Genomic DNA, 15,629 nt, shown 5'->3' on the forward strand with positions numbered 1-15,629 from the left:
AGAACATCTATATACACTTTACAGCTCTTCTACAAAAGCATGGAAAGCAAACCTTTGATCAACTTGTTTCCTATGTTTGCTTGGATGTTTGCAAACAATAGGTAGGTGAAGTTTCAGTCTGTTTTATATATACTAGGATTTGATTGGACAATAAAAACTAACATGCAATGAAGTTAATGGTTATTGTCCAATCAAATTCCAGTATATAGTAAACAGACTGAAACAGACTACCTACCTTTTGTTCACAAACATCCAAACATAGCAAGCAAGTTGATCAAAGGTTTGCTTGGCATGCTTTTATAGAAGAGCTGTAAGTCAAATCAAGGATCTGCATTAGTTCTACATGGTCCCTATGTAGTCAAATGCCAAAGAAACTTGTTTTTTTTGTAATTTTCAACTTGCCAGTATGATGTAGAAGGAAAATGAGCCACAAAAATTCTTTTTTCAATTAATGTCAAAATCATTCTATCATGCTATGAACACTCAAAGGATGCAAAATTATATCATACTCATAGTTTCAAAGCAACTGCAGAAATCAAAATTGTTTCCTAAGGGCAATGTATTCATGATTTAGGGACATTACAGATTTTATGCCCCACCTACGATAGTAGAGGGGCATTATGTTTCCTGGTCTGTGCGTCCGTTCGTCTGTCTGTCTGTCCGTTCGTTCGTCTGTCCGTTCATTCGTTCGTCCATTCGTTCGTCCGTCTGTTCCGCTTCAGGTTAAAGTTTTTGGTCAAGGTACTTCAGTAACTGAAATTGCATGCCTTTCGTATGCAAGAATTAAAGTTATCTACCATGATATTTGCCCAAAAAAAATATGCAGAGGTATTATTGCAATAATTCAAACTAACATTTTGATTTTTTTTTTAAATTGAACAGAATTTTTCTCTATATCGCAAAAATTAAAATCAATTTTAGTTTAAAATGACAAAATTGCAATAATAAATGCACTCAATATTTTCTTAATTTACAGTTGTTGTATTATCCTAAGAATTTATGCTTCTTCATTCTGAATTAAATGACAATTTAGTGAATTACTTTTTATGTTTAGGATATGGTGGAAGCCTTGAAAACCCAGAACAGTGAGTTGAGAACCATGTTAATTAAAGCTACTAGTCATAAAGAGAATGGTCACACCGACTCAGAGGAGGAGAAGAAGAGGGATGATGTGGTAAGCTCTTTATTTACATATACATATATTGCAGTTTTGAGCAATGAGAATTTATGACATGTGAAATTGAGGTTATCCTGAAAATTGGCATAACTATTTATGTGAATGTAATTTGATATTTGTATAAAATTATGAAAATCTATGAAAAATTCACATAAATTTTATGGAAAGATGTTCATTCACAAGATTTCTCCTGTACTGCAGATCATAGAGTAATGTGATAGTTTAACAGTGATCTTATTGGCTTCTGAAATCATAGAAAATAACTCAATGATTTCAACCATCATTTTGTAATCTTAGTGGATAGTTTGCTTCTAATTGCTAATTTATATTCATTATGGTCTATTATCCACCAATCTGTTGACATTCTAACTCTCCCTACATATTCATTAACTTGATAATTTTATCTTCCACAGATAGATTCCTTATCTTCAGCCATTCAACAGTTAGAAATAGAAAGAAACCAACTAGTAGAGAGTCTCAAAGAACAGAGAGAATTGTCTGACAGTTTATCTATCAAAGTATCAGATTTACAGGAGGAAGTTGTCCAGAAAAGTAAATATATGACTTTATATTTTTTGAACACATTGAATATAGATACTTAAATCGTCTATCGATACATATCTTTTAGATTTTTAAACCATTTGCAGACATTCACTTAAAAGAGCAGTAAAATATAATGAGTTTTAGCCTATTTGCTTGTATAAAAGTCACCTTTAAACTCTAACTGAAAAGTATCAAATCATCCAGAAATAAGTGATATTGGGATGGATGAACTCACACAGGTATTCATATTGTTACTGTTTCTCAATGTCAGATTCTGTATTTTCAGGTGCATTCCAGTCAGAAGATAATAATGTAGTCAGTAGAGTAGAGTATGAACAGTTGAAACAAGCCATGGAGTTAATACAGGTATATTTGATTATAATGATTACTTAAATACCAAACTTATAAAGAGAGTATAAAGAATAAAAAATTCAAATGGACAGTAAAGTTCTAGGACAACTGAAAATATATTAGGATAAGTGCAAAAACTATACCACTAAAACTAAATATTAAATGAAAAATCGTAAATCCTTGAATCTGGTGCTACAGAAAGTTTAGTTATATCCTGATCAGTATGCAGCAACCGTTGTCTTTTTTGTAATCTAAAGTCTTCAGAGTGAAAAACTATACAATGAATAAAATATTGAAGAACTCGTAGAAGCAAACAATTATTTGGGATTTTTACTTGACCTAAGGATAAAGTTTTGATACAGCTATCTAATGGAATTAGACGGGTCACCTAAAGTGATCAGTCTGTCTGTCCGTAACAAATTGTGTCCCCTCCATATCTACAGAACTGTAATGATTTCAAAGTTTATACTTGACAAGTATATTAACCACTACCAGAGGGTGTGTGTGTCTTAATGTTTGTTCAACTTCCTAGGTCAAAGGTCAAGGTCAATAACTTTGGTTTCAGTTGACAATCCTATGCTGTATGGTAAAGATACAAAGGAGTAGGTCCAGTAAGACCTCTTTTTGGCCCCAAAATATAGCAGTTTTACAAAATTGTTAAAATGTAAACTTTTAGTTATTTATTGGACAGTAGAATGCTTCTGCTACATAAATATGGCCTGTTTTTGACAATACAATGCACATATATCGGGTACTAGCACCGTTAAGTCATGCTAAATTACTGAAATCTTCACTATTCTAGCATTTTAGTTAAATTTTCGACGGTTTTCGTGTAGATCAAAAGTGGCCGCATTCGTGTTCATCCTTAATATTAAAATGTTAGTTGTATTTGATGATAATACATAACATATATAAAGGTTGAGGATGAACATGGATGCGGCCACTGTCATTTTTGACAAAAACCATCTGAAAAATGACATTTTTCAGCAAATTTGGTAGATTTTTCCTATTAGAGCTTGAATCGGATCGTTTTTAATGACTAAATCAGTTAAAATTTTCTACATAAATAATTGATTCAAATGAAATAGACACTTAAGTGTTTAAAAAGTGGTCAAAATCTTTCGTCAGATGAACCTGAAATTTGGGGCCAAAATCGGTCCTTACCGGACCTACTCCTTTGTTACCACACGTTATTTACAGAGACCTACAGAGATGGCTCTCATCTCAATGATGTCTAGTTCAGGCTATCCCAAAGAATCATTCATTAAAGAATCATTCTTGAAAACTTTTGGAGTATGTTTACCGATAATTTGTTTGTATGTAATAAGTTGCCTATCTTCCATTTTACACTTTTATTTTGGAAGAATATAAAGTCCTTTTATGCCCCACCTACTTATTCCCCATCTATGATAGTGGAGGGGCATTATGTTTTCTGGTCTGTGCGTCTGTTTGTTCATTCGTTCGTCCGTCCGTCTGTCTGTCCCGTTTCAAGGTTGTTTTTGATGAAGTGAAGTGTAAACAACTTGAAACTTAGTACACATGTTCCCAATGATATTATCTTTCTAATCTTAATTAAGAAATAAGTGATGCAAGCTATACTTATTGAATTTTTAACATGGGTAGGCATTATATTTGTGATTAGTTTTGCCCGAGCAATAGTGAGCGCTAAAATAACACGAATATAATGCCTACCCATTTTAAAACTAAAATAAAGTATAGCTTGCATCAATTATTTCAATTCTGATAAGGACAATTAAGGTAATTTCTATGTTCGATGTGTATAGGTGTAGAATGTTTGTATAGGCTCTTCCTTTGAACCTCCCTTTTTTGTTTGTAAACAAGCAAATGACTGGCAATGTGATTTTCAGAGGCAGAAGTTTTGAACAGCCAGCATGAACGGTTGTCGTATCTAGGTCAAATTTGTCAATTTCGAAGTGCAACACATTACAGTCATAATAATTGAATTAGTAACAACATGTGCATCATTTAAGAGGTTGGAAATGTTTAAAGATAATCAAATATATTAAATGCATGCCAATTTGATAAAACTCATTATTCTGTTGTAGTCATTATACGCATGTGCAAAAAAAAATTATTGAATTTAGAGCATGGGTTTATTCATAAAGCGAATGAAGAACGTCATATTAGAATCCCAAATAAGAGTTTTTACCCCAATTTCAGAGTCCACTAAACATAGAAAATGATAGTGCGAGTGGGGCATCAGTGTACTGAGGACACATTCTTGTTTATCATTATTATTGTTGATTTTACTTACAGAATAAGTATATGAAAGTGATGAGAGATAAGGCTGAGTTATCAGATAAGTCAGATGAACTGGAACATACAGTATTACAGCTACAGGGAGAATCTGAAACTATAGGTAAGATACAGGGAGACTCTGAAACTATAGGTATGATACAGGGATACATTTACAGGGGGAATCTGAAACTATAGATATGATACAGGGATACAGTTACAGGGGGAATCTGAAACTATAGGTATGATACAGAGATATAGTTTCAGGGGAAAATCAGAAACTATAGGTATGATACAGTCAAGTTTTAGTGAAACATATTGAAATGGCAATATTAAATCTAAGTAAAACATCATTTAAAAATGGCAATTTAAAATCACAGTAATTTAAGTATGAGACAAATTTTTATATGACTTGACATGGGACCTTTTTCATGCAATCATATTGCACTTAAAAGATATCAGCTATTTATTTTATGTCTTGATACTGTTTCATTAGGCAAGTTAAACCTTTATATTTCTTTTGTTATGCTAAAACCAACAGTTGTTTTATTAATCAAAACAAAACTGGCAAAGTGCTCAATATTTTCATTGTTTTAACACTATTTCAAATTTATATATACATATTTATATCTGTCAGGTGAATACATCTCCTTATATCACCACCAGAGGGCAATATTGCAGCAAAGAGAATTACAGAAAAACGATTATATTTCACATTTAGCCAAAGACAGAGAAGAAATGTCGGTAAGTTTGATGAATGACGAAAAAATAGATTTGTACCAAGACCGGAGCGAAAACAATATTTTCATTAAGTAAATTTACATATCACAAAGTGGAAGGGCAGGGTACAACTATTACAGTCATCTGTCTGTGTACACTTTGAAGCTTGTACTCTATTTCAATGAAACCATCTGAAAATATCTTTTCTTAATGCTATTGTATAAAAAAGAAGATGTGGTATGATTGCCAATGAGACAACTATCCACAAAAGACCAAAATGACAGACATTAACAACTATAGGTCACTGTACGGCCTTCAACAATGAGCAAAGCCCATACCGCATAGTCAGATATAATAGGCCCCCATAACACAATGTAAAACAATTCAAACGAGAAAACTAACGGCCTCATTTATGTAAAAAAATGAATGAAAAACAAATATGTAACACATAAACAAACGACAACCACTGAATTACAGGCTCCTGACTTGGGACAGGCACATACATAAATAATGTGGCGGGGTTAAACATGTTAGCGGGATCCCAACCCTCCCGCTAACCTGGGACAGTGGTATAACAGTACAACATAAGAACGAACTATAAAAATCGGTTGAAAAAGGTTTAACTTATCAGACGGACAAAAATACAAGTGGATGTGGCCGGGTGCATACATTTTGTCCTCAGCAAACAGGAGAATTACTTTGCAAAACATAAACTAAGACTTTTAGATCTTTACAAACAAGACAGGCAAAGGTTGATGAATTTGTTAACTTTGCAGTAACATTAAAACTTGCATTTCTCAAATACCAGGTACAATGTAGCCTGCATAATCCTGAGTATTCCAACATCCTGCTTTAACCAACACATTTTCATGGTCCCAAAATAAGTCTATCCTTGCTGAAAAAACATGAGTATTCCAACAACCTGCTTAAAACAACATTTTTTTCTTGTCTCCCAATTTGTCAGATAAGACAGGTTACACTGTATATCTGTTCTGGTTACATTTTTACTGTAATTTAGTGAAATAAACAGATGTCATACTGTTGTCTTAATGAGTAAGTTTTAATCTTTTCAATTATTCAGTTAAAACTAGGAGAACTACAGACACTAATGATGCAGTTACTAGGAGAGAAAAATATGTTACATAACTACCATGAGGAATCATCAATAACTTCACCTGACGTCAGTATACAGCCTCATCTTAGTCAGGAACCTATGGTCAATGGTACAGGTATGTTAAAGGCTGGAGAACTTTTGTTATTGAACATTTTAGATATTCGAATAAATGTATCAGCTGAATTAAGTCATTATTGGGGAATCTTATGTTTAAAATTATAGTTAAAAGAAGTACTGCTGATCCTTTTTTAACCGGGCAGCCGGGTGGTCAGGCGGACGGCAACAAAATGTTGTCCGTGCATTTACTCATGAACAGTTCAACCAAAGCTTCCCAAATTTTAATATGTTGTTACTGATGACAAAATGGAGGTCAAGTTCAATAATGAGGATTTTTACTTTTACCGTTCAGGAGTTATGGTTCTTGAAAGATTGAAAAATGGCTTTTCCAGTCGTGTCCGTGAATTTACTCATGAACTGTTCAACTTTTAATATGTTGTTACTGATGACAAAATGGAGGTCAAGTTCAATAATGTTGATTTTGACTTGTACTGTTCAGGAGTAATGGTTCTTGAAAGATCGAAAAATGGCGTTTCCATTCATGTTGTTGCATTTACTCATGAAACATTCAACCTAAGCTTTTCAAATTATAATATGTTGCGGCTGATGACAAAATGGAGGTCAAATTTGACGATTTTCACTTTCACCGTTCATCAGTAATGGTTCTTGTGATATTGGCAGGACACAAATAAATGTTAATAAATCCGGTTTGCTGTCGTTGTGACAGCCTCTTGTAATAAAGTTTAGGTGTTTTTTTTATACCATAGCGGAAGCGGGCATTAAGATTTACCCTTTTCCGTCTGTCAGTACATATGTCCCAAAGTAGTTTTCCATTCTCTAACTTTAGTTTGCCTCAACCAAATTGTTATGAAACTTATACACAATGCTTATTACCACATAATACAGATCAAGTTTGAAATAAGGTGGTGTTATTTTTACCATTCTATAATGGTACTCAATACTTACTTGTATTACCACGAAACTCGGATCGAATTTCTTCAGTTATGTCCCTTTATAACATCAAATGATATGCAAGCAGGAGTCCCATGGACACAGTCTCAATTTATTTCATTTTTCATTATTGTTAAAATTTAATTTATAAAATAACTTCAACTTAAAACAAAAAAAAACTATTATTTCAATATTTTTATAAGCATTTCATAGATATCAGCATCATTGCAAATCATAGTTTACATGGTTAAAGGAATAAGATTTACATAATGTAACATTTATAAGTTACCCCTTTGTAAAGAACAAAATAAAAGGAGAATTCAAGAATTAGAATATGAAAATTATATAAAACAAAATTTTGTTCAGAAGATTGTCTGAGGTGTGATTCCAGGTACTGTGGATTCATTTATTTTTGTAAATCTAGTGGATTGTATTTTCATGATTTTTGAATGTAAACTTTGCTGAATATTTGAATTCTCTGTTAACAAAATTTACTAAAAATAATATCTCGGAAATAATCAACAGTATTTCATATTATGATAAAGAGTAATTAAATAGCATACATGTATTAGTTTGCCATATTTTATTTCCATTCTGTTCAAAGTTGATTATTTTCCAGATTGGCCAGATTACACTAGTTCAGAAGAAGATTCAGACAGTGAAGTGGAAACAATTGTCGGTGGACAGGAAGGAACAACAGACACTTTAGGGGAGGAAACTCCTCAAGACCATACGAACCACAATCACCACCATCATAATCATGATCATCATAATCACGAACATCATCATCATATGACAAAAGACCAACGACCTGATAAATCAAAAACTAGTGAAAATACAGAAGGCACTGCCACAAAAATAATGAACCTGTTATCAGAAATAAGTCATAACAACTATACTGATCGAACTGTAGATCATAACTTTTTACCATGTAAATATTGTAAGGGGAAGGTTTATAATGTATGAGGGCACTAATATTGTAGATTTTAACCAATAGAATTCATTGATTCATGATCAGAGACTTGTTGGCATAGGTCAGTAATTACAGACCGAGCTACCTCAGTTGTCAGCAAATAGGTCCATTCTGGTAATGGATTTAAAACAAATTGAGTGTGAGGGTTGCTTGTCGTAGCTAGATACCCACTGAAATAGAGGTGGCTGTGAATTATTTTATCTGTTTTCATGGTTTGCCAGAAGAGCTTTGGTTCATGGGCTTTCAATTTCATGCACGTTCCAGGCTTGCCATGTAGAAAGATCAATGACAAATTTTGTCATTCAGATGATTATTTTATTTAATGTTTCTAGTGAAACATGAAATCTTCCATGAATAAAAGTAGTTCACAGTATATTTTAAAATCGGGGACCAATGCTATCTTCATCTTACAAGAAAGATGAACTACTAGTATGTCAAAATGCATGATGAATGAATGCATTAGTGTAAAGGAACATAGATTTTAAGGCTTTTGGACGATTAAGGATTCCAGAAACATTGTATTGCCTTACTACATCATTAAAGTCATCATATAACAAAACCTGGCATCAGACTGAGGAGTGCAATAACTTGTGGAATAATTACATACTCCTAAAAATTTTAATGTTTTTAAGTGTACCCGTTAAGTCAGTTTGCTGATAGAATAGATAATGTTTTGAATCCAACTTTGCTTCAGTATTTTCATGAAAAAAATTGTATTCATCATTGAAAGTAATGCTTATTTGTAAATGTTGAACAAAATTGTGCAAAATTCTTCGTATTTAAGTGCCTAAAAGCACTGAGCTAGCGCCACTGACCGTGTGGGAGCTGTAAAGCCAGTCAAGGTAGTTTAACCCTTGCATGGTTGCAGTCCATCATTATTGTTTGTTTTCATCAGCTATTAATTATCTGAACATGTTATAGAAGAAAAGGTTATTGTTCATCTGTTGCTAGCATTGGTGCTTTTTAAAAGTCCACTCAATTTTCATTTCAATGTCATTATCATGTACACTGATTCATCTGACTGATGAAGTATTAGTGATACGTTTATCCACATTGTCTTTTATAGACCCAGCTGTTTAGACAGCGAACTGAAAAATTATAGGAATCTGGATTGAATTATAATATCCAGAAATTGAATATTCCATTCCTTGCCATTTGTTTATTATTTTGAAAAAATGTCTTGCTCTCAATTTTATTTTTATAAAAAAAACTATCCTGTCACAAACAAAAATGTGTTTGCTCAACTCATGCCTGGGTATTTAGGTTTTTAGGCTTTTAGCATAATCTGTGATATATCTTTATTTATCTATCTTAGTATGATCTATATATCAAAACATGACTAAAATTAAAAGTCTATGTTTCTTCGCATGTATAATTATGGTGAGTGCTCTTAACATGTTTAGTTACTGGGTGTGCTCAGTGTACCAATATTTTTAGGTTAAAAGTCAATGAAGTCAAGTTTCCTTTGAAAATAAGGCAGTGTATAGTTGACCTCTTCTGTTTGTTAAAATCTTGAGTTTTTGTTTAAGAATATGTCATATTTCACAAATGTAATAGCTTTTTCTTCAAAATCATCTGTTTCATCATATCGTTTTTAATTTGCTCTTAAGGTTATTTCATAACTGTTTACAGAATCATAAAATGCATGATAAATTTCTAGAAATGGTCACATTTATTGCGAACCCTATCATAGTTTTCCATAGATTCACCTGCAAGTTACCTGTCCATTTAAACTTTTGTAAGTTCTATTGTCCCATTGAACAAATACAACAGGTATTTTTCTCTGTATAGTTTATTTGATGGGACCTTTAAATTTCTTCCAACAGAAATCTATCACTCATTGATTAATTTACCTGAACAAAAAATTGAACTGTCAATGATAAAAATACATGTACAAATAATAAATAAGAACTCCTGCAAAACTGCATGTGGCATTTTATTTATTCAATATCAATAATACATTTTTAATAGTTTCAATATAAACACTGATTCAAAAATTAAAAGCTTGTCTAAGCGGGGATACGTTTGTTCATACTTCAGTATTTATGATAGTAAAATGAATCTCAGCCAAGTGTGTGCATTGCTATTATTTAGTTAAGTTAGTTTGCAAAATAAATTTCAAAGTCATTTTCAAGATTTCAAAATTATTCAAGATGCAAAATTAAAGCGTTTTTTTAATCAAATTATTCATGTAATTCTTAAAATATTTTTTTATCTAAATTGATGTAATGTGTAAATAATGTATCCAATGCAAAATTTGCACCTTGTATGAATCAAAAGAACTACATAATAAATGAACAGTCAGACTCAACAATAACCAGGGGAGATAATTTTAATGAATATATCCACAGTGTTTAAAAATGTTCTCAGATTTTTCAAGCGTTATTCCATCTATAACTGCATCACATATTGCAGCTCTTGTATGGTCAAAAGTAAAATAACAGTGATTTTACAAAATAAATCATTGTACAAATGTTACTTTTTGGTCTTCCCTTACATAAAAACAGCAAGAAAATTATTAATCTATTTAGATACATAGCTGAGAAATCAACATAAAAGGAATAAGTTGAGATGAATTTGTGAAAATAAGTTGGTTTACAGAATTTGAAAAACAAACAAAAAACACATTCATACACCTTGGGCATCTATTATATTGATTTCTGTCCTAATAAATACACTATTGACTTCCTTTCATGAAAACATAACAAACCCTCAGTTTTGAATGAAGAATAAAAAACAACAACCAGGGTATATTGAACAATTACAAGTGTATTTTCATTTATTTGGAAGAATTTTTTTTTACTCAGGTAAATTAATCAATGAGTGATAGATTTCTGTTGGAAGAAATTTAAAGGTCCCATCAAATAAACTATACAGAGAACAATACCTGTTGTATTTGTTCAATGGGACAATAGAACTTACAAAAGTTTAAATGGACAGGTAACTTGCAGGTGAATCTATGGAAAACTATGATAGGGTTCACAATAAGATAGAATTTATATATCAATCATGGTCATTTATAAGAACACGAAAAACATACACTGGTCTCCTTGTTATGTGATGGGATATTTTACTGACAACTTATATTAGTATACATGTATAAGTTTCTCAAAAAAACTATTATACCTTTATATGATAGTATCAATGTTTTTAAAAGTAATTGGTATGCATTAACTTCTGGTGCTTACTTGACAAATAGCTTCTTACTTTGAAAAGAAGTTGCATACTTAAAGTCTGAAACCTTAAGCTTTCATTGTGTTTTTTTTTAAGTCTTTTTCAAAAGATATATTTTTGAAACATTTCAAAAGCTGGAAAATTAAAAACTGCTGGTTCAGTTAATGTATAATAGCATCATTCACGTAAGGAGAACTGTATGTATGAAATTTAGACAAGGTGCTGCATGAAGAGATGTATGTATAAAACAAATATATATATGATGAAAGCAAATTTAATATATTGTTTCTCCATAGTATTGATATTGAACAGATTTTAATTTCATTGTTCTTTATAATTGAACAACCTTGTAAAAAATAGCATTTTATGTATAGCTGGCCTATTATTATAGCGGGGAATTGTATATCTTGATTATATCAAATGCATAAAGATATGTTATTACAGATTTGAATGAGTCTTGTTTGTTATATATAAGATAAGGGAGTGTGAGTGAGATCTATCCAGGAAGATGCATTTATATAAAAATATAAATGGGTTAATGTGTCTTAAAGATTTTTCCAAGTATACTTCAAAACCATCAATTACATGGTTTATCAAGTTTTATATATACATGAACATTATCATATAAATGCAGAACCTTTTGTTCATAACTACTGTATTAATAGAACCACGCTTGCAGTGTGATTACTAATTTGGTTGTGATGGGTTGCTGTTACTTCTTTTAAAATAACTATATTCATAGATTGTATAACTTGTTAAAATAGACGGCCTATTTATACAATAGATCACATCATTTCCATGATCTAGTGATATCAATCATATTATGTTAATTGCTTTATTTCTTAGTTTTAGTTAAATTTGAGGAAAAAAGAACAAGTATTTAATTTTGTTTGTATCTAAAAGATAAGATATTATGTTTGACTGCAATGATGAATATATTAACTTTTCACCTTGAAAAGTTGTTAAGACTAGAAGCATCTTTCATTAATACTGGTCTGAACTTTTGAACATATGATTCACCTTTTTGTTTTAAGGAAAACTAAACCTCTGTTTAATATTTTAGAAAGACAAATTATAAAATTATCAATTTTTAAAACATCTAATTTTTGAATATAAAGCTGAAGGCACTCATCACGAATATTTTCCAAAGTTGCTATTTTCAGTTTTCATGTTATTATGGATAGTTTATCTTCAATGATATAATTTGAATTTTATGCATTTAATAATTGAAACAGTCTTTAGGTATACTATACATCTTGAGGGAACAGTTTAATTAAGACTTTATCTTATATTCAGCCAAGTTCAACCTAAGAAAATGTGTCAGTGCCTAACATAATGAATAGCTATTGATAAAAGTAAAATGGAACTTACTTCTTGGTGTTAAAGAACTTGATAAAATTACAAATAGTTTATGTGACAAAATGATACACTGGTATTTTTTTACCAGAAAATAAAGTTACTGTGTGATTTGGGAAATGAGATAACAGAAAATTATGATATATGTAAAAATGATGAACAAGAGAGAAAAAAGTTCAGCCAGAAAGTTGTTTGGAAATTTACTACCAATCAGTTAATCTGAACATTTAGGCTGCATACCAAAAACAAAACATTGTTTTTCTTGCAAATTTGCCACATATGTAAAAGCGTTGACTTAAGTACATTTTGTTTCTGCACTTCATTCTAAAAATGTATGCACAGTCAACGCTTTTACAACCCTATGAAATTACTAAAAGAAGCATTCAATACTATGACATTTTCTTTTATCTACCTGAACACTTTATTGTGGAAAAGTGTGTCATCATGTATGTTTCAACTTATGCAATTCATTTTGAAATGAAGAATGAAGAATGACGCAAGATTGCTGTTAGCCAATCAAAATAACGTAATATAATGAAACAAAAATCTAATCCGGTATACATATGCATTGAGTGGAAACTGGAAGAAACATTTATAGTAACTTATTCAATGACTTGTTTAATTTTAAAGATATGTGAAATTTTCTGTTTTCTCATTTGTCAATTCCTATACACTATATTACAATAGATAATTGTCAGTAGTATGGTGCTCATATAATTACATAAAGTAGGATAGTACACTTGTTAGCCTTGTAAGGGGATTATTGTTACAACATTTCATTGTTATGTATAAGTATATATTTTCATTATACTATGCATTTTATTTATTTATAATAAAAAGAAACTCATATTATTTGCATTATTTACACAGCATTCAGAATAGCTTAGTGTCTGTACTATACAGCTTGATAAAGAAAATCCAGAATTTCCATACCTCGAAAGGAAGGTTGGGATTGATTTTGGGGGTGATCTTGTAACTGTTTAGGAGAAAGGGCGAAAAAACAATACTTTTCTAATAATTTGTATACATTGCTTATTTCTTGACCAAATTCAGATGGGTTGATTTTTCTGGGTTCTTTAATATGCTGAATCAACTGTGTATTTAGGTGTTGGATTTTGGGTCCTGTTTTTAGATTCAACAGGGGTGATTACTTCAAAGGAAAGGGAGGGTGTATGGGGTTCAAAAAGATTGGGGAGGTGGACTTTTACAAGGGGTTAATTTTTGTTCAAAATTTTCAAATTTCAATATTTGTTTTTAAGTTTCATGAAGAAATCTTTTATTAAACAGTATAGAAATCCAAATTCAAACAGTATCAATAAAATTGAGAATGAAAATGGGGAATATGTCAAAGCAACAACAGCCGAAGGCCACCAATGGGTCTTCAATGTAGCCGGAAACTACCACACCCGGAGGCATCCTTCAGCTGGCCCCTAAACAAATATGCATACTAGTTTAGTGATAATGAATGTCATACTAAACTCCGAATTATACACATGAAACTAAAATCAAAAATCATACCAGACTAACAAAGGCCAGAGGCTCCTGACTTGGGACAGGCCCAAAATTGCGGCGGAGTTAAACATGTTTTTTGAGATCTTAACCCTCCCCTATACCTCTAGCCAATGTAGAACATTGTACAACAATACACACAGTAAAACTCAGTTTAAGAGAGGTCCGAGTCCGATGTCAGAATATAAAACGAAAGAAAATAAACAAAATGACAATAATACGTAAAAACAACAAACTACAAGCAGTAAATGACATGACAGCTTCAAACCTCAATTAAAGTGATTGAAAGATTATGTCTTCATCATATGAATATCAGGCACAATCCATCCTGTTAGGGGTTTAGTATTATACCATCATGAAATATATAAGAAGAACATAACTTGTGTCATGCCTGAATATTGTGTCTAAATTTGCCCCAACTGTTCAGGGCTCGACCTTTGCGGTCGTATCAGGCTGCACCCAAGGAAACAATTTTATTTGTACATAAATTAGGCTATTGGTATCCTAGTTTGACTTGTTTTTCATTTGCCATTTCGGGGCCTTTTATAACTGACTTTGTGGTATGGGCTTTGCTAATTGTTGAAGACTAAGGTGGCCTAGAGCTGTATTTCTGTATCATTTGGTCTGTTGTCAAGAGTTGTCTCATTGGCAAGCATACCACCTGTTCTTTTTTATAAGACCTACAAATAAGAAATGATGGCAGATATCACCAGGTGACTCCTTATAAAGTTATGCCCTTTTATAATGTTTTTATACGACCGCAAAATTTTTAATTTTTCGTCGTATATTGCTATCACGTTGGCGTCGTCGTCGTCGTCGTCCGAATACTTTTAGTTTTCGCACTCTAACTTAAGTAAAAGTGAATAGAAATCTATGAAATTTTAACACAAGGTTTATGACCACAAAAGGAAGGTTGGGATTGATTTTGGGAGTTTTGGTCCCAACATTTTAGGAATTAGGGGCCAAAAAGGGCCCAAATAAGCATTTTCTTGGTTTTCGCACTATAACTTTAGTTTAAGTAAATTGAAATCTATGAAATTTTGACACAAGGTTTATGACCACAAAAGGAAGGTTGGGATTGATTTTGGGAGTTTTGGTTCCAACAGTGTAGGAATTAGGGGCCAAAAAAGGGCCCAAATAAGCATTATTCTTGGTTTTCGTACAATAACTTTAGTTTAAGTAAATAGAAATCAATGAAATTTAAACACAAGGTTTATGAACACAAAAGGAAGGTTGGGATTGATTTTGGGAGTTTTGGTCCCAACAGTTTAGGAATAAGGGGCTAAAAAGGGGCCCAAATAAGCATTATTCTTGGTTTTCGCACCATAACTTTAGTATAAGTAAATAGAAATCTATGAAATTTAAACACAAGGTTTATGACCATAAAAGGATGGTTGGGTTTGATTTTGGGAGGTTTGGTCCCAACAGTTTAGGAATAAGGGGCCCAA

The 15,629-nt window shown here is 31.8% G+C and overlaps 1 protein-coding gene across 1 annotated transcript in view; it reads left to right on the forward strand.

The window, feature by feature from the left end:
• Positions 1 to 13,524, forward strand: part of LOC143062844 (golgin subfamily A member 2-like) — a 37,872-nt gene extending 24,348 nt beyond the window's left edge. Inside the window, exons 20-26 of the mRNA XM_076234655.1 lie at positions 1,055 to 1,174; positions 1,591 to 1,729; positions 2,007 to 2,086; positions 4,349 to 4,451; positions 4,965 to 5,071; positions 6,129 to 6,276; positions 7,789 to 13,524. Coding sequence (XP_076090770.1) covers positions 1,055 to 1,174; positions 1,591 to 1,729; positions 2,007 to 2,086; positions 4,349 to 4,451; positions 4,965 to 5,071; positions 6,129 to 6,276; positions 7,789 to 8,135 — 1,044 coding nt within the window. The 3' untranslated portion in view covers positions 8,136 to 13,524. The remainder of the gene's footprint in view (positions 1 to 1,054; positions 1,175 to 1,590; positions 1,730 to 2,006; positions 2,087 to 4,348; positions 4,452 to 4,964; positions 5,072 to 6,128; positions 6,277 to 7,788) is intronic.
• Positions 13,525 to 15,629: the final 2,105 nt, after the last annotated feature.

Source organism: Mytilus galloprovincialis, chromosome 2, assembly GCF_965363235.1.
Source record: "Mytilus galloprovincialis chromosome 2, xbMytGall1.hap1.1, whole genome shotgun sequence".
Lineage (NCBI taxonomy): Eukaryota > Metazoa > Mollusca > Bivalvia > Mytilida > Mytilidae > Mytilus > Mytilus galloprovincialis.